At 41.1% G+C, this 18,574-nt stretch overlaps 3 protein-coding genes across 3 annotated transcripts; all 3 read right to left on the bottom strand.

Annotated features, from left to right (window-relative positions):
• Nucleotides 1-182: 182 nt before the first annotated feature.
• Nucleotides 183-3,607, bottom strand: rpl11 (ribosomal protein L11). Its single transcript, XM_076030341.1, has 6 exons — nucleotides 3,487-3,607; nucleotides 2,670-2,820; nucleotides 2,429-2,535; nucleotides 1,826-1,957; nucleotides 658-768; nucleotides 183-359 (listed from the first exon to the last, which is right to left on the bottom strand). The coding sequence occupies exons 1-6, from the start codon at nucleotides 3,490-3,492 to the stop codon at nucleotides 330-332; spliced, it is 537 nt and encodes a 178-aa protein (XP_075886456.1). The 5' UTR covers nucleotides 3,493-3,607; the 3' UTR covers nucleotides 183-329.
• Nucleotides 3,608-5,866: 2,259 nt separating this feature from the next.
• Nucleotides 5,867-10,713, bottom strand: LOC142890966 (elongation factor 1-alpha). The gene is made up of 8 exons (XM_076030335.1): nucleotides 10,570-10,713; nucleotides 9,528-9,680; nucleotides 8,428-8,607; nucleotides 8,044-8,340; nucleotides 7,759-7,909; nucleotides 7,123-7,379; nucleotides 6,493-6,727; nucleotides 5,867-6,226 (listed from the first exon to the last, which is right to left on the bottom strand). The coding sequence occupies exons 2-8, from the start codon at nucleotides 9,669-9,671 to the stop codon at nucleotides 6,102-6,104; spliced, it is 1,389 nt and encodes a 462-aa protein (XP_075886450.1). The 5' UTR covers nucleotides 9,672-9,680; nucleotides 10,570-10,713; the 3' UTR covers nucleotides 5,867-6,101.
• A 135-nt stretch (nucleotides 10,714-10,848) lies between these two features.
• On the bottom strand, nucleotides 10,849-14,575 carry LOC142890965 (elongation factor 1-alpha). The gene is made up of 8 exons (XM_076030334.1): nucleotides 14,416-14,575; nucleotides 13,375-13,532; nucleotides 12,743-12,922; nucleotides 12,278-12,574; nucleotides 12,056-12,206; nucleotides 11,718-11,974; nucleotides 11,392-11,626; nucleotides 10,849-11,273 (listed from the first exon to the last, which is right to left on the bottom strand). Exons 2-8 carry the CDS (start codon nucleotides 13,516-13,518, stop codon nucleotides 11,149-11,151), a joined length of 1,389 nt encoding a protein of 462 aa, XP_075886449.1. The 5' UTR covers nucleotides 13,519-13,532; nucleotides 14,416-14,575; the 3' UTR covers nucleotides 10,849-11,148.
• Between the last annotated feature and the right edge of the window lie 3,999 nt (nucleotides 14,576-18,574).

Genomic DNA, 18,574 nt, shown 5'->3' with positions numbered 1-18,574 from the left:
AAAAAAAATCCAAAACAGAAGCACGGCAAAAACAGATTCGGTAAAGATCTGTTTGACATGATGTTGGCCAATTTGATTGGCAACATCATTTTTCCCGATTTACTTAATCCCTCTCTTCAGTCATCCCCTTATTTAATGTCAATACGGAGTTTCACTGAATAAAAATGTCCAAGAAGCAAAGACAAACTCTCTTTGTGTTTATTCTGATATGTTACGAAAAAATGTACATGTATGTCATGTACAGTTTCCATTGACACAAAAGCAAAACAAGACATGAGATTTTTTTTTTCTGTTTTTATTTGTTACAAACAAGAACAAAAGGTGGTCCTTTACTTGCCGGGGAGGATGATGCCATCATACTGGAAAGAAAGATGAAATAAATATTAGATTACAGGATTTGAGCACATCGCCACTGGACCTTTGGCACCAGTTCTTGTGGTTGATTCTGTCATTTGATTTTCCAGCGGATTGTATTTCCCAGAAGCATTCCAATTGAGGAGCAAGAGCAAAAGTGGGTAAGAGCAAACCTACTGTCTGGACTCTCATTTTATTAACTACATCAAAGAACTTTACCCTCCTTCCATATTTCCCTAAAGCAATACAGGGCAATTTAGGATCTCAAACACAATCAGCATCGGACGCAGCAGCTATACTCACTTTCTGCTGGAACCAGCGCATGGCCTCCTCTTTGCGGATGCGGTGACTGAAACCAATACGGCCCGTTTTCCGCTTTTTGTCGGCGATGCTGAAGCCCGGTCTGCCCAGAACCTGAACACAAAAACAATGGAGACAGCTGTTCATAAAGGTATATGGGTACACAAGTCCCTCCATATATGCAAACCATCCAAGAAACATAAAAAATAGTCGGCAACTATACCAGAAGACCGTGTCCATCAAACTACAGCTGCTGATCCATTCAGTGGTGAACAATCAAGCAAGCAGAGCAAACCATACAGTCTATTTTCAAGTCACAATTGGTTCTGTAATTCACATGAGAAGCGAGATTCAGGTGTCCTAAACAGCCAGGGACCAACAGTCGAACACAGGGGTGGGCAAACTTTTTGACTGGTGGGCCACAATGGGTTCTAAGATTTGACAGAGGGCTGGAGCAGGAGATGATGGCTGGAGTGATTTGGTGACAAAAATATCATGGGATATGTAGAAAACAAAATCAACAATATATACAAACAATAATATTGCATATATAATATCGTTCCACCGTATTAAGACATTTTTGAAATTACTTTAAAACACTGAAATTTTTTTATGAAATACAGCTATTTTATTACCTACTTGCTATTGACATATTTTTTTCAAGTTCAGCTGGGCACATTAAAAGCTTAATAGGCTGCATATGGTCCCCAGGGCATAGTTTGCTAATGCCTACTCTAGCAAAACAAATACCTTCACATCAGAATACAGGGAGGGGCCAAAGGTGTGCTAAAGATAAACAAGCACCTTCAAAGCCAATTTTCCACTTTCCTTCGAGGTCCTAATTTAGTAAGGACCACTTAAACTTTGGCTCTATTGACGCTGCATGACTACTTGCAGTTGCATATTTACAACATATTAAAGCACTGGTGGTTATTTTTTTCTAAAGGTTTGCATTGAAAGAAAAATATCAATGTAAAGATGGGCAAGACTTTGCTTAGCTCAACTTATTCCACCAAAGCAGATATTTCACATTGCCGCTGGGAAGGAAGAAGTTCGACCAAGCGGCACACTGGAGTTTTTACAACTAAAACAAATTCCAAAGTCCTACAATCGGGAAAAACCTTGCTGAAGGCTTTAACTGATATAAAAACAAAACTTTCTGGCCACTTACCACGTAGAAATCCAGTCCGTAGATGCCAATGCTTGGGTCATATTTGATACCCAGGTCAATGTGCTCCTGGATGCCGAAGCCAAAGTTTCCGGTATCAGAGAAGTTGTTCTTTCTCAGCTCGTACTCACGCACCTGTGACACAGCAGTCGATCGAGGAAATGTAATGTACATCATTTCAGTGGGTGCATAACTATTACTCTTCATCAACAGAGAGCCCATGTAAATGACAGCAGTTCAATATTGTTAGGATGTCACATGAGCACACACTAGGGATAAAAATGATTCCTTGAGTAACTTGATTACCTCAATTAATAAAATTCGATCCTGCCATAAACATGTGTTCAACCCGTTATAGGCGCAAATTATGGCCACACTCGTTTTATATGTGACATAAGGAAGCCAACGTATTTTGTTTAGAGTAAAAAGTAAGAAACGCAAACCTGGTAGCTGTTCACTACTGAGTGACATTTCTATTCAATGTTTTGTAAATGCTGCTTAACTAAGAAAATGGTCCCATTTGATTAATAGAATACCCAATGAGCACAACAGCTTAGCCACTGTATCGGACTCCTTTACACAATATGGAAATGTAAAGTGACTGACCTTGAGTCCTTTCTCCAGGATCTCCTCTGCTTTGGCACCACGAACAGTGCAATGGACAGCAATCTTTTCATTTCTGCGGATACCGAAGGATCGCACAGTGTAGCGGGCTGCAAGATAGGGAAATCATAGATGTTAAATTGAAAACTGCACCACTACCACCAACCCAGGTTTGCTGGATTAGAAGTGGCTTAAACTTGAAGGAAACACTAACTTTCCGAGAAACAACAGGCAACCAACTCACCTTTGGAGAAGACGGGTGTCTGCCCTGTGAGCTGTTCCAACACCTTAGCAGCACGGGTCAGTCTGTCTCCGCTCTCGCCGACGCAGATGTTCAGGCAGAGCTTGCGAATGCGGAGCTCTCTCATGGGGTTCGCCTTTTTCTCACCCTGGTCCTGAAGTGTAGGAAAAAAAACAAGTCAGATTAGAAAGAATACGCGGGGAAACAGCGACACTCAAGCTGGAGTGACCGAGGGTGACACCTTGCTCACTTCTGCTGCCATGTTGAAATTAGGCACGTTAGCCTGCTAACAGTTAAACGTAAACAGCAGTGACTCGAAAACGCCAAATTGCCTTGGTCGGTAGTTTCAATAGTAGACTTTACGAGCCGATAAATGGCCTTTAAGTCCACACAGGAAGCTGCCAACAACCTCAGACCAAGACATGCCGGCCGGAGGACATGTCTGTACATATCCCGCAGTTCTATGCTAACATCACTTTTAATAGTCCAAATGTATTTTATGGAGCATAACAAATTAACCCGAGACGTTTGAGACGTACCCGCCATAAATAGTAATCGCCCAAGATCGAAATGTTATTTTACCGGCATGAAGCCATCAATGTATACGAGCTACTATTTTCGAACTAGCATGTTAGCATTACTTTGGGTTTCATTTCACCGTTATCCTGAATTGATAATCGTACAATATGTCAGCAGTTTATTCAAAAATAATATATTTGACATTATCACTCCTTGAAGACCACTCGAAAGGCTCCGGCAGAGCTGATGATTGTGGATTTTGTCGTCAGTTCGCCATCGTATAATGTGACACAGTACTCACCGCCATGTTGGATTACTAGAAGAGGACGTTAGACTTCCGGCCAAAGATACTTATACTGCAGTGTTCACAGAAAACGATCTCGTGTTAACCCAGGAGAGAAACACAACTGTTCCGCTTTTGTGCTGAAATCGACGTAACCAACATTGAAATAGTTCATTTAGTATTCCTTCTGGTGTCTGTCGTCGTGTTAATATGTAACTGAAAATAACAATTAATCTTTTTAAAAGGGAAATGAACAATACGTTGCATGCATATAACTGTATTTAGTGCACCACTCACTCACAGCACCACTCACTCAGTTTAAAAAAGAAAGAAAGAAAGAAAATAAAGAAAGTCAGTATCAAATTCAATTGTGTAAAGTTGAACTCTGAGTTATTTCTGATACATGAATTTATTCTGAATTTCTTAACAGGTGTAAGTAAAGTACACAGTTCTCAGCATTCAATGCAGACCTTTTCAGTTCATATAAAACACGAATACACACATCTAAGTTCAGTGTCCTTATTAAACTGACAACTCAACTGGAACTGCAACCTGAATTACTTGGTATGTATGTTTAAGATAGTTTGAACCTCTGCTTTGAAGTAAAATGAAAGAAAATTATTGTTTGAAAGGACTGACGTGCGCTATCGTCTCCGTATTATTTTTTAAATTGTCTTGATTGTATGCCTGAAGATAGATTCGAAATGTGTTACTACAATGACCACTACATGGTAGATGTGACTTGTAGAGAAGAATTGGCACGTTTCCAGTTCTTCCACTGCCTGATAATGAAACTAGCATCCTAGAAAGTCAGCTGTGCTGTGAGGAGGAGTAAAGAAATACTGATTTTACGTTTAGGGCTTGGCTGTTGATCAAAGTAATCAAATAAAGATATAATGAAACATCTGAACAATCTAATCAAAACTATTTAAAATGGACTATAAACATTTAAATGTATGTACTGTGTTTCAGTGTAATTATGTCTGTTTTTCGTGCTAATTTCTTTCCGCCCTGTTTTTCGTTTAAAATTTTTTCCGCCCTGTTTTCCCCGAGTTCCATTCTTTCATTGAGAGCTACATATAATGGAAGCAAACATGGCCAGCTTGTTCAGTTCAATCAAATTCTATTTTGACATGGGTTTGAGACACTGGGAAATAGTCCTGTCTTTAAGTGACATAGATGGCGTTACAATCAGTTTATCAACTTTACGTAGTCATCTGAGGACTTTGCGGTTGTTTAGAAGGAAAGCCCATTCAGTTATTCTCGACATCGCAATGTTTCTCCGGGATCAATTGGATAAATATGGCATGCTCCATGGATACAAAATGATGCATTTGAAGTGCATTCAGACTGGTTACGTGTCACCACCGTAGAGCACATCCATGCCGTAGAGTCAACCGTCTACTGTTTTCTCGCGGTATTTCAAAATAAAAATAAAAAAACAGGATGGAAAAAAATTGACACGAAAAACAGGGCAGGAGAAAAAATGAGCCCGAAAAACAGGGCAGAAAAAAATTAGCACGAAAAACTGGGCTGGAAAAAAAAATAGCACGAAAAACAGAAATAATTACACTAAAAAACAGATTTACTTATTTTTTGCCAAGTGAATGCAATACGCTTCCGTATAAATGAAAAGAATTGAATGAAAAAAAAATTCTATTACAAATCTGCAAAGTTTACCTTTTTTCTCATATCTACTAATATGGAGGGGAAGAAGGAAAGGTGTGACACAACACAACCTCTTGAGCACCATTTGGCCTTTTGGAAACCTCTCCTACACATAATATCTTCATGCAGAAGTTACGTTAAATGTGAGAAGGTAAGCATCTATTGCTGTCATCAGACTCTGCAGCATTATCACAAAGGCACTTTAACACAAATGTTAAGGGTGATAGCACAATCAGACTTAATGTCCTGTTTATCATTCACCTGAGCACAATATTGAAGGAGCGTCCACCCATCTTCAATGGTCTAATAAGTCTAATAACAGATTTTGAGCGTATTAAAAGGAGAAAATGTTCTGAGTCAATAGGTGAGTTAAGACTGCCAAAACTTAAGGCTTAATTAAATCCAAATATTTGGTATTTTTGGAATTTTTCACAAGTGCTCAAGAATGTTGTGTCATTTTCCGTCAGAGAACTGCCACATAAATTGTTGTCATGTTCATGTTTTAACAGGAGGTGGCGCCAGTGACTACATAAAATTCCATCAGCTGCGTTGGTTTCGAGATGACGATGTGTTTCCTACCTCAGCTGCTTCTTCCTCAAACTTCTCAATGATTCTTTTGTGTATATTAAAAAAAACATGTTAAAGGTTTTATTCTGACTGAAACATGCAGCACTGTAGTTCTCAGAATTACGTTAGAAGCGAACAAAAAACACAAAACGTTTTAACTTGGTGATGTTTCAGATTTTTATTATGGTTTCATCTCATTCTAAGTTTCCCCTGGAAGGCAAAAGCCCTTCTTTCCTGCGAAAACTTTTTCGATGGGTTTTAATCAGCCTAAGCCAGTCCTTGAGTAGTAAGCTCTGCCTCGGAGAACACACAGGCGGGTGGCAGGGGAAGAGAAGAGATGGGGAGGCCCGCTGCAGCTGCAGAAACGTCACTATTGGCTGGACACTGTGCATGAGAATTCATTTCTTCTTGTCAGCCTTCTGCGCAGACTTTGTGACCTTTCCGCCCGAGGTGGTCTTCTTCTCGACAGACTTGATGACACCAACGGCCACGGTCTGCCTCATGTCACGCACAGCAAAGCGCCCTAGACAGGGGAAAAATACCAACAAAAAAAAACAAGTTGAGCAAAGTTTAAAAAATAAATAAATGTAGAAACACCTTTCTGAGATAAATAGAAATATGTCCCCAGGATATTTTTCTCTTTTCTCTTTTAATTTGGTCTCCACCAATGACCTGTGATGTACGAATGCCCTGCAATGCCCTAAAATGGCGCTTTCCAGTACCTTCGCGCTTTACAATGGCCTCTCATTCACCCATGCACACACATTCATACACCAATGCCCTACTCACCCAGTGGGGGATACTGGGAGAAGCTCTCGACACACATGGGCTTTCCAGGCACCATGGTGATAATAGCAGCGTCTCCAGACTTCAGAGCCTTGGGATTGTCTTCAAGCTTCTTGCCAGAACGACGGTCAATCTTCTCCTTGAGCTCGCAGAACTTGCAGGCAATGTGAGCGGTGTGGCAGTCCAGCACGGGAGCATAGCCCTGAGAGATCTGTCCTGGGTGGTTCAGGATGATGACCTGTGAAAAAAAAGAGACAAAAATCTGTAAAGTGGTGAAGAAGAACGTTCACTCCATTGAGGCTCCTTTGCCACAAGTGTAGATGACTGGATAAAGACAGAGTAATTTAATTAAATTTCAGAATCAAATAAAAGACCAAGAGAGTTTTCGCATCAAAATCACAATTTCCTCTTTTTCTTTCACTGTTAATAAGGAATGACATTTCTCAAAGTGTAAACTGAAGGTCATGGCTGCTCTCATCCAAAATTCAAGGTCACACTGCTTGGCAAAACCTGTGGCAAGCTACAGCATGAAGGACACAAGTGGACCATGCACAAAAATCCCTTTAAATTTTGAAGGGCTTTACCATGAATTTCTTTGAAAGAATCAAGAGCTCTCTCTGCGATCCAACTCACCTGGGCAGTGAAATTTTCTGCTCCCATAGGAGGGTCGTTCTTGCTGTCGCCAGCCACGTTTCCACGACGGATCTCCTTGACGGACACGTTCTTGATGTTGAAGCCGACGTTATCACCGGGGAGGGCCTCGGTAAGGGACTCGTGGTGCATCTCTACAGACTTGACCTCAGTGGTCAGGTTGGGGGGAGCGAAAGTGACGACCATGCCGGGCTTCAGGATACCGGTCTCAACGCGGCCAACAGGGACAGTTCCAATACCTGGGGAAAAAAGGATATACTTTTAATATGTGATTGAGTTTTATCGGTATATTTCACATTAAAAAAATGGTTTTCAACAATTTTCAATGTGTGTTGTGTTAATGCTTTTAAACATTTGAAAGGACTGCAGATGTGTGGTACAATAGAAAATGTACTGTGTGTAATGTGTTCATGAAATAAGCATTTCCTTCCATAGCATGTTTGAAGTCATTTTGATAGCTTTAAATTCAAATGTTTAATTATTTTCTATTAATATTTTTATTGGACTAACAATGCCAAACACAGTTTTGTTTGCTGACAGCAACTTGTTTCTCACTGACGTGACACTGCTTGCTCATCTTCATGTTGATTTGTGCGGAGATGAACGCTCATGACTTACCACCAATCTTGTAGACGTCCTGCAGGGGCAGACGAAGAGGCTTGTCTGTGGGCCGTGCTGGAGGCAGAATAGAATCCAGCGCCTCCAGCAGGGTCACACCTGTGGCGCCGCCCTCCTTACGTTCAATCTTCCAGCCTTTGAACCAGCTCATCTAAAATCAAGGACATAGGTCTTCAATGAGTTATTGTGCTTTTAAAGGAAGTACAGTTTGAGTCTCCAGTAGAAAACAACTGAATGAAGTATGTTTTGGTGTATGATCTGAGACCAAAATAAGAATCCACTCACCTTGTCGCTGGCCTCCAACATGTTGTCTCCATGCCATCCAGAGATGGGGACGAAGGCAACTGTGGCTGGGTTGTAGCCAATCTTCTTGATGTAGGTGCTCACTTCCTTGGTGATCTCCTCAAAGCGCTTCTGGCTGTAAGGGGGCTCCGTGGAGTCCATCTTGTTGACTCCAACGATGAGCTGCTTCACACCGAGCGTGTAGGCCAGCAGGGCGTGCTCGCGGGTCTGGCCGTTCTTGGAGATTCCGGCCTCAAACTCGCCAACACCAGCAGCGACAATCAGCACAGCACAGTCAGCCTGCAAAGGGAGAAAAATGTATCATGAAGAAATCAGGTTTCCAACTTCAAAATATTTGTAAAAGAACTAAAAGGAAAAGTAATTTACCTGAGAGGTGCCAGTGATCATGTTCTTGATGAAGTCCCTGTGTCCAGGGGCATCAATGATGGTCACGTAGTACTTGCTGGTCTCAAACTTCCAGAGAGCAATGTCAATGGTGATACCACGCTCACGCTCGGCCTTCAGTTTGTCCAGCACCCAGGCATACTTGAAGGAGCCTTTGCCCATCTGCGGAGGTCAAAATAACACAGGGAATAAAACAGAGAGGGATCAGGCTGTAGTGTTTAACTTTAGAGAATTGAAAAAAAAAAAAAAACCCAAAAACTTTCTTTAACAATGGACTGGTTTAAATAAAATGTCTTAATATGTTAAATTAAAAAATTCCTTCTATTCTGCAGTAACATTAACTGGACCAATACAACATACAAGAAATCAATTGAGAACTTTCAAAAATATACACTATTGGTCTTACAGTTACATCAGGTTATGTAGCAAGTGTTTTTGTCCCTTAAGATATGCAACACACATTTGGAGGCAACGTCTCGAACCATCACTGCCCTAAATGCTGCGGGCTGCAAATGGAAAAGTGTGGAATAGCTGACGAATGGATGCTTCATATGTGTGTGCATGAGTGAAAGTGTGAAATGTATTTCAGAAGTTTAGTCCAGTATCTATTTGTTTTTAGAATTGTTCTTAAACTGTTTTTTAACTGAGCACCAAGGATTGCATTTAATTGTGTTGTCCTTGTGCAACGACAATAACACATTTTGCATAATGAGACAAATTAAAAAAACGTCTTTACAACATGTATTTCCATGAAAATAATATAATTTTTGAATAAGCTACACTTTGCTATTTCTTTTACATCAAAAAAAATTCTGAGAGGGCATACGCAATATAAAGAACAGTATGCGACTTTGACCAATAGGTGGCAATATTGACAAAACGAATGCAGAGGGTAAAGCAATACATCCACCACACCCGTTATTCCGCAGTAAAAATTAGTCACTTTCCCCCGATTGTTTTTGTTTTTGTTGGTAGTTTTTTTTTTTTTTTTTTTGGGGGGGGGGGGGGGGGGCAGGGGTCTGGGTATTTATCGAATAATAATTTAAAAAACAAACAAAAAAAACGATATCTGAAAAACAAACCTCAGCAGCTTCTTTCTCGAACTTCTCGATGGTTCTCTTGTCGATTCCTCCACATTTGTAAATCAGGTGGCCGGTGGTGGTGGACTTGCCGGAGTCGACATGGCCAATGACCACGATGTTGATGTGGACCTTTTCCTTTCCCATTTCGATACACTGATCACACAGCAGGTGAAACAACGTGACATCATTGACGACCTCCGAGTGAATTCAATTCTGCGTGTAAACGATATCATGAATGGCTCACTCGTCGCAAACAATAATTTGCTATCTGCGTTGTGGTGAGCGAATTCCAGTAAGGGCTAATCTACTCCTTCACCAATTAATCCAAGCGTTTTGTTATTATTATTATTTTTTTTTTATAAATATGGAAAACTCCTCGTTGTTGCGACAGGTTTACGTACTAATATAGTGACATGATTGTGGCAAATTTGGCGAGTGCGGCAGATGGGACACTATTATTATTTTTTATTTATTTATTTATTTATTTTTAAACTACGACTTGCGTTTAACAGAAATGACGCCAATATTAAGTTCCATGTAAGCATTTCTTCTTCGTAATCTTAGCTGCTCGTGCACGCCGCCGGGAAGGCGAGGCTTGATGAGTCACTCGCCGGCTGCCGCTACACAGGCTCCCAACAGTTGCTTCGTAGGCGTCCATGTTATGCGCATTGCCGCCATGTTAACGACTCGTGCAAGCGCGTATCCGCAGTGGAGCGGTCGAGGATGGAAAGAGGCGCGTTCACGAAGTTAAGAATGGACTACCATGACTCGCAGAAATCGGAATTGGTATACAGGCAGAGATTTTTTTTTCCCTCCCCCCCTTTCCATAGCAAATTCATCATCGACACTTAGAACAACCACAGGTGAGCAAGCATGTTCCATTTTTTTGCCCATTTTCCAGGCACTGCGTGTTAAGTGTAAACGATCTAGTCAAAATGTCATAATATACCGTTCACTTCAGCCAATACAGCGCGACCTTAGAGACAGTATAATAAGTAGATAGTTCCATGTTAAGATATTTTAACAGGACTAGTTTACTGACCTGAGCCCAGCTGCAAGATGTCCCTGATTTAGAGTGAGGGGGGAAAAAGGACAGAAGACGAGCTAGCCTGAGTTTTTATACCGATCCAGGGGAGAGGGAGGGCGTTGCATGCTCATGTCGCTGTCAGGCTAAAATAAGGGGTGCTATTGGCTAGGGTGGTGCAACTCCGATCAAAAGGATTGGATGACGGGCCCCATCACTGGACAGACACAGCATGGTTAAAAACAGCTGCAGTGGGTCGAGCACAGCCAATGAACATACGGACATGAATAGCAAATATCAGTTTTTCTCAAAGACCTTTATTTTGTTACCAGCAGTGGTCCAATTAAATGTATGGCATTTAAACATCAAGATAACAGTTTTAAACCATTTCCAACTTAAACCTTAACTGAGAAGCATTGTCCGATTCAGGTTTTTAAGTGACAATGCCGGTTTTTTCCTGCGAAAACTCTTGCGATGGGTTTTAATCAGCATAAGCCAGTCCTTGAGGAGAGAACACCTCAGAAGTGATCCAGGGTGAGAATAAGAGGTGGCCTGCTGCTGCTGGCACACACGTTGCTGGATGAGCGGCATGAGAATTCATTTCTTCCCTGTAGCCTTCTGCGCAGACTTTGTGACCTTTCCGCCTGATGCTTCCTTGAATTCCACAGACTTGATCACACCGACGGCCACGGTCTGCCTCATGTCACGCACGGCAAAGCGACCTGGAAGGAAAAGATGCTTCGGTAAGTGACGTGCCCACATCAAACTTTGTGCATGTGAAGAGCTTGTGGTGGCAGAGCACCAAAAGATTTAAAAAATAAATAAATAAAAATAACACACCAAGGGGAGGGTAGTTGGAGAAAGACTCCACAACCATGGGCTTCTGGGGCACGAGCTTGACAATGGCGGCATCTCCAGACTTGACAAACTTGGGCGCATCTTCCAGTTTCTTGCCAGAACGACGGTCGATCTTCTCAACGAGCTCAACGAACTTGCAGGCAATGTGAGATGTGTGGCAATCCAGCACAGGCGCATAGCCAGCGCTGATCTGTCCAGGGTGGTTCAGGATGATGACCTGTAAAGACATTTAAATATCAAATTAATCATCATCTACCATTTGCAATTTTTTTTTTTTTAAATGACAACTTTAAGATCCCATTTCCTACCTGAGCGTTGAAGGTATCAGCTCCCTTGGGTGGGTCGTGCTTGCTGTCACCAGCCACGAATCCACGACGGATTTCCTTGACAGACACGTTCTTGATGTTGAACCCAACGTTGTCGCCAGGGACAGCCTCAGGCAGAGACTCGTGGTGCATCTCCACAGACTTGACCTCAGTGGTCAACATGGGGGGAGCGAAGGTGACAACCATGCCAGGCTTCAGGAGACCAGTCTCAACACGGCCGACGGGGACAGTTCCAATACCTGGGGGTAAAAGTATTGGAGCTCAGTGCAAGCCATTTATAATGATACCAGTTCAAAGACTTGAAGAGCTGTACTCATTACCTCCAATTTTATAGACATCCTGCAGAGGCAGACGCAGGGGCTTGTCGGTGGGGCGGGAAGGTGGCAGGATAGCATCAAGGGCCTCCAGAAGAGTGGTTCCAGCGTTATTGCCGTCCTTGCGCTCAACCTTCCATCCCTTGAACCAGCTCATCTGTAAAACAGACAAGATTAGCAATCTCTCCATACACTTGTGACCGTGATACAACAGAATGGGTAGCTTACCTTGTCGCTTGTTTCCAACATGTTGTCTCCATGCCATCCAGAGATGGGTACGAATGCAACTGTGGCTGGGTTGTAGCCAATCTTCTTGATGTAGGTGCTCACTTCCTTGGTGATCTCCTCATAACGGGCCTGGCTGTAAGGGGGCTCCGTGGAGTCCATCTTGTTGACTCCAACGATGAGCTGCTTCACACCGAGGGTGAATGCCAGCAGGGCGTGCTCGCGGGTCTGGCCGTTCTTGGAGATTCCGGCCTCAAACTCGCCAACACCAGCAGCGACGATCAGCACAGCACAGTCAGCCTGCAAAGGGAGAAAAGTAGATCATGACGCTAGAGCACAAAGTGACTGTTGAGACAGCAGATGACAAAAATAAGCTTCACCTTCTGTACCACTGATCAATGGAGGGGGGAAATCAGGTTTCCACCTTCCAAAATATTTGTAAAAGAACTAAAAGGAAAAGTAATTTACCTGAGAGGTGCCAGTGATCATGTTCTTGATGAAGTCCCTGTGTCCAGGGGCATCAATGATGGTCACGTAGTACTTGCCGGTCTCAAACTTCCAGAGAGCAATGTCAATGGTGATACCACGCTCACGCTCGGCCTTCAGTTTGTCCAGCACCCAGGCATACTTGAAGGAGCCTTTGCCCATCTGTCAGGAATTCAGAAAATTCATTTTTAATAATTCAGTCTAGACAATTTAGCATCATCAAGTCTGTGGCAATTTAATTAACAGTGTCTGGCAGTTACATCTGTAATTAAATTTCAATGAAGCCACCATCAGGTGTACTGTCATAAAACATGAAACTATGACAAAGTGCCATCGCTTTCGTTGCATTTGAAAGCTACAGTCTTTGTACAACGCCCTGTGTAAATTCCGTGCACGGGCACGATAAAGCGCCGTCACGTTAAGCCCATCCCCCATGCGCGCGCACGACACGCATTCTCGCTTTTGGCAGCGAGCGATGTGGGCACGCTGACGCCGCCATATTGGCTCGATCGAACAAATTCAGGGTTGAGGCATGAATTCATGCATGTATTGGGTTTAAGTGTCAATTCATACATGTATATAGATAAAAAAAAATGTTTTAAAAAAAAGCTCACCTCGGCGGCTTCCTTCTCGAACTTTTCGATGGTTCTCTTGTCGATTCCACCGCACTTGTAGATCAGATGTCCGGTGGAGGTGGACTTCCCGGAGTCGACATGGCCAATGACCACGATGTTGATGTGGGTCTTTTCCTTTCCCATTATTGCGTTAGTTTCTGTTGGGAGTTTACATAAAGCACTGTCAACTTTAGCTCAAAAGCTAGCGGCATTTTAATTGCTGGCCATAAAATGACGGTTAACACGTTATCGAACACTTATCGTTCGAAAGCGCGTGTCCGACTACTTCCGTCACGAAAACGCAAAATACACCAAATTTAAGTCAACTTCCTCCATATTTACTCGTAAATGAACAGTCAAGCGCACTACAGTTCGTTTCCCCCCCTTTGTTCTATGAGAAATAACGGTGTGGGATGCGAGTCAGGACCAGGCGGTGGCTGCTAGGCCGCAGTCGGCCAAAGGCCGGTCGAGACACGTGTTACTCAATGGGCCTCGTCGTCTTAAGTTTCAAACATCGACAAATATTCACAAGCTATTTCGCCAGGCCCCTCGAACAGCTGCGACTGGAGGCTACGTGGCAGTTGTTCCCTGGGTGAGGGATGAGAAATTCCATTCCAGCATCCTTTAAACTTGCCACTTTGATGGCGTTCTTTGTTACATTATTCCACCACATCCCCGGAAACCTCGCAGTCGCAAAGCGTTTCAACAGAAAAAAGGTCAATCATTCTTCCCACGCAACTCAAGGGAACAAAATCTAGCGAGTTTCTCAAATTAGGTTAGCCGATTTGCCGGTTTAGCTTACCTAGATATCGCTCTATTTATAAAAAAAAAAAAAAAAAAGAAAGAAAGAAAAAAAAGCATCCACAGGTTTTTTTTTTTAAGTTAACGTTACATAACCACAGAACAAAGTTTTCGACGAAACAAGACATACATAAAAAGCATAAAAAGCCGAAATAAACGTTGAAAATATGAAATCGTTAGAGCCACTTTCGCTCGGTCTTTCAGAGGAAACAAAGCTTTTAAAAAAATAAATAAGCTCACCGGTGTTTCTGGGTTTTCACGGCCAATGCTGCTGCCCCTAGCCAGGTAACAGAAAGAGGAGGACTAGGGTTGGACCAAAGGGTTTTATACTCAATGGGAGGCGGCCTGGCTTTTTTTTTCACCCACCCCGGCGCAAACCCGCAAATCACACACATTCCTGCCATAAACGTCATCACGTCACCGGATGAGCCGCCGGAATCATGTGCGATTTCTCGCTGGCGAGCGTGAACACAAGGGCTGAGTGGTGATACTACAAAAGAAATAGTGATAGGGACAATTGGAATGTTCCAGAAACACAAAGTTAAAACATGAAAGTCAGCGCGTGGCCAATAAATTTTAAAGTGTTTCTAAAATAAATAATTATAATTAGATGATGATAGATTTGTGGAGCTTTTCCATTGTGGCAAATTGCACAAAAACAAAACAGAACTGGAAAAACAAACAAACAAGCAAACTCAGAATTACAATCGGAGACATCAAATTTAATAAAGAATATCCCATTTTACGGTGGTTCATGTTTTGATAACTGGGATTTTCGAAGGAGAAAAATGTGTCTTTTGTTCTACTCATCATTCTCATAATTGTTAAACTGATCAGACTTTTCAAACAATGAATCATTTTTACCAGCACAAGGGTCTCCTCTGGGTCCTTGACCAACCCCCCAACCTCCTTAGCCTGACAAGATTATCTGGATTTACATTCAAATAGAGTACTATAAAGATGAACCCATGCTGTTTTGTTTTGTTTTTTGTTTTGTTTTTTTAAGCCATCCATTCCAACATTCTCTATTTAAATTACATTGTAAGATTGTTTTCAGCGCAGCAAACAGAATCAGATCAGGGCCAGATTATGTTTCTTCCTTAATTAGTTTTATGTGGCATTTTACTCAACGTCAAGGCAGATTTACTTGGTAGTCACACCCACACGCAGATGCTATCAACTTGCAAAGTGATAGCGAAATGGCTGTATGCAAGGACAGAAAAGGGGTTAGGAGTGCTACACTGTGAAGCATCAAACGTAAGGTTAAAATGAAAATTTTATTCCACATTTGGGATAATGTAACTGGCATCCATCCATTGATTGTATACGTTTTCAAACTAACAGTAATACCTGGTAATGCTATGATATACGCAAAGCTTGATTCATTGATTTCAGTTTCATTCTGCTTTATCACATCTGAGTCAGGTTTAAACTCCAATCTTCTGACCTCTATGACAAGAATAATAAACGGCCACGCCTATCATTTTAAAAGAGCAGCATATGGAACTGTCAAATCTGTCTTCACAGGTTAAGCAACTCCTGACAAACCAAAGACCTGAAAAATGTGCGTGCGCCTGTTCAATGGAACACAGGTATGTGGTAGGTTATTGATTTCCAACAGAATGGGCTTAAAAAAAAACAAGCAACCTGAAACTTGAAACAGTGCTTAAAATATCTGTCACACTCGATTTTGTGCAACATGGAGTTTTGAAATCCTTCTTCAAATCATAAGCGTTGCACAATGTTGAAAAACTAATAAATACTGAACAAAGTTCTGAAACTGATGTGATCGTAAATGTAACTACAAAAGTCCTTTTTCTGTAACTTGATCCCACTTTCACTCCTTATACAAATGTGTTCTGTTGCAGCCATGCTTCGTCACATCAAATCCACATATTTAGCTTTAAACAAATGTGGCCAGACTTATTTGCCTGACAGCATTCAACTTGGAAATGAGAAGTGTGACTAATGGCAGCCTGGAACACCACAGTCTCCTAGACTGTTAAAGAATTGTTAACCAAAGCAGCCATTCAATTTAAATTTAAAATTTAGTTTGAATGCAGTCTGTAGAGACGAGAAAAACTTGAAACTCTGAAAGTCACAATTGAACAGTCAGAGGTGGCGGGTCAAAGAAAGAGAAATTGACTGATATGTGGGCTCAGGAACAAATAGTCAAGGCGGTGCTCAGTGGATGCTCGTAACTATTATTATTACTTCTGAAGAATTCTGTAAGATTTGAGACAAATTTCAATCTTTTGTTGAGGTACTTAAATCTAAACCACAAATAACAGCACAACCGCCACCATTCCTCTTCAGGAAATCATTAATGTCCCTGTTTTTTGTAAAAAATGGTGCTACGCAGTTGCAAAACACTAATAGCTTTTTAAAATTAATTTTAAAATATGTACTCTACAAGTGGCTCGATCTGTTAAGACTTGTTGTGTAAGTACAAGGACTGCGACCCAATTTCAGGCATTAACTGGAGGAGTGAGCGAGAAATGTGAATATATGTGAGCGTGTGTGTGAAAAAAACAAGAAATGTTATGCAGCATTCATCAGTCCCTGCCAGCACATCAGAGATGAGTCACCATGTGTGGTGGTTATGGCAACCTGAGAAAGAGACAATATTTTTTATATTTCTGAAATATAACTTAGTAGAAATGAATGTTCTTTTTATGAAAAGTATATTTAAAAAAAATATTTTAAATAATCAATTTCTACTATCACATACCTCACTTGTAGTTGTCACCTGTTAGTGCTACCTCCCTTTCTTCTCATTAATTAATGAATGGGGTTATCGTATGTTTGGGTGAAGGCTTCTTTGTAAAAGGATAATGTAAAAACATGTAATGTAAAAAATAGATCAAAACAAAAGACTAAATAAAAAAAACAACAACAAGATAATTAGGTATTTACTTTATTGGGGGCCAGGGGTGTAAAATTGTTACTTTGCTTTTTTCACTGTTTCTAAATTAAAATAACTGATTTAGTTTTTCTAAATATATCAACTTCAGCAAGACAAGCAGAAGGTACCTGCCATGGTAATGCCATTCTTGTAAGTGATGTTTTAGGCTGTACTTCAACTTTGAGCTTTTTGAAAGATTGAATAAAATCATTCATGTGAGCACAGACAGATGGCTCCACTGTCTCACTCTTTATGTTGGTGTGCAAAACAATCCTTTGACTGAGGCCACTTTTCAGCAGCTACAAAGTAACTATAACGTGACCAGGGTAGTGTGTAATGAAAATTTAACAAATGCACATTACAATGTCTGAGGTTTCTCACGTACAACAGAGTTCCCTGTGGGTGTCCAGACTTTTGGCTGTTTCACACCCTAAAGTAAAACGTCTCTCACATATTCATCAGAACCATTTGGGCAGTTAGTGGCAGTAGGCTGAACGTAACTCATCATTTGCATTTAACGTAAATTAAAATAAATTTACATTACATTGTGAGCTTCACGTCTTCTTGACTTTCACACGTGCAAACGAAGCGTTCTCTGTGGGTGTCCATACTTTTGTCTGCATTCGTGTCACATCTTGCGTGTTTCAGTGAAACGGCCAAAACATTTAAATAATACTGATACTGCAAAGGCATCTGACTGAGATTTTTTTTTTTATTATTTGTTCTTATTACCCCTACCCTCCAAAGGTCGATTCGAATCATAACAGTACCGGCATAAACAGTACTGTCGAGTTTCCCTTATGCCGGGGGACCATCTATCCTGTTACACCAAACCGGATTTAATTGGATTGCAGGGTGACGCTCTGCCGGGTTAAAAACACATGCAACTACTTCTATGGCCAAAACTCCGCCTCCGATTTTTTTTGTTGCTCTAGTAGTAGGTCAGACAGCAATATAGTACGTAACTTATGAAAACAAGCTGCCAGCAGAGCAGAATTTGTCGCTGTCCTCCTCGTCTCAGAATTTGGTGAAAGAATTAAAAAAAAAGAAAAAAAAAGTTGTCAATAATTAGAAATAATCATTAATCAATGAACATTGTAGGTTAAAAATACAATGCGATTACAGGGATAATTCACACAATTTGAGTTTGACCAAAAGCCAAGGAAAGTTCACACAAAATGAAAACATTTTAATGGTGTTCTCTTGAATTACAAATTTAAGAATATTGATTCACTCTTTCAAATGAAATGTAGCATAACATAAATGTAAAGGGCACATAGCTGAGTCTGAGATGGAAGCATTATGTGACTTGCAAACACTTACAGGACATTACAATTACAAAATTGTACCAAAGACACCCCCCGCACAAATCAGTTCACAGGATACATTTTCAGAGACCCCTCAATTTCTTCTTTTTCTACAGTAAAACACCATTTATACTTATTCAAAGAAGTACATAACACAAACATTCTAACATTATGTAACATTATATTA

This window comes from Nelusetta ayraudi, unplaced genomic scaffold (genome assembly GCF_046127955.1).
Source record: "Nelusetta ayraudi isolate G7.1 ecotype Tasmania unplaced genomic scaffold, CSIRO-AGI_Nayr_v1 ptg000027l, whole genome shotgun sequence".
Classification (NCBI taxonomy): domain Eukaryota; kingdom Metazoa; phylum Chordata; class Actinopteri; order Tetraodontiformes; family Monacanthidae; genus Nelusetta; species Nelusetta ayraudi.
This window is presented reverse-complemented; position numbering and strand designations above follow the sequence as displayed.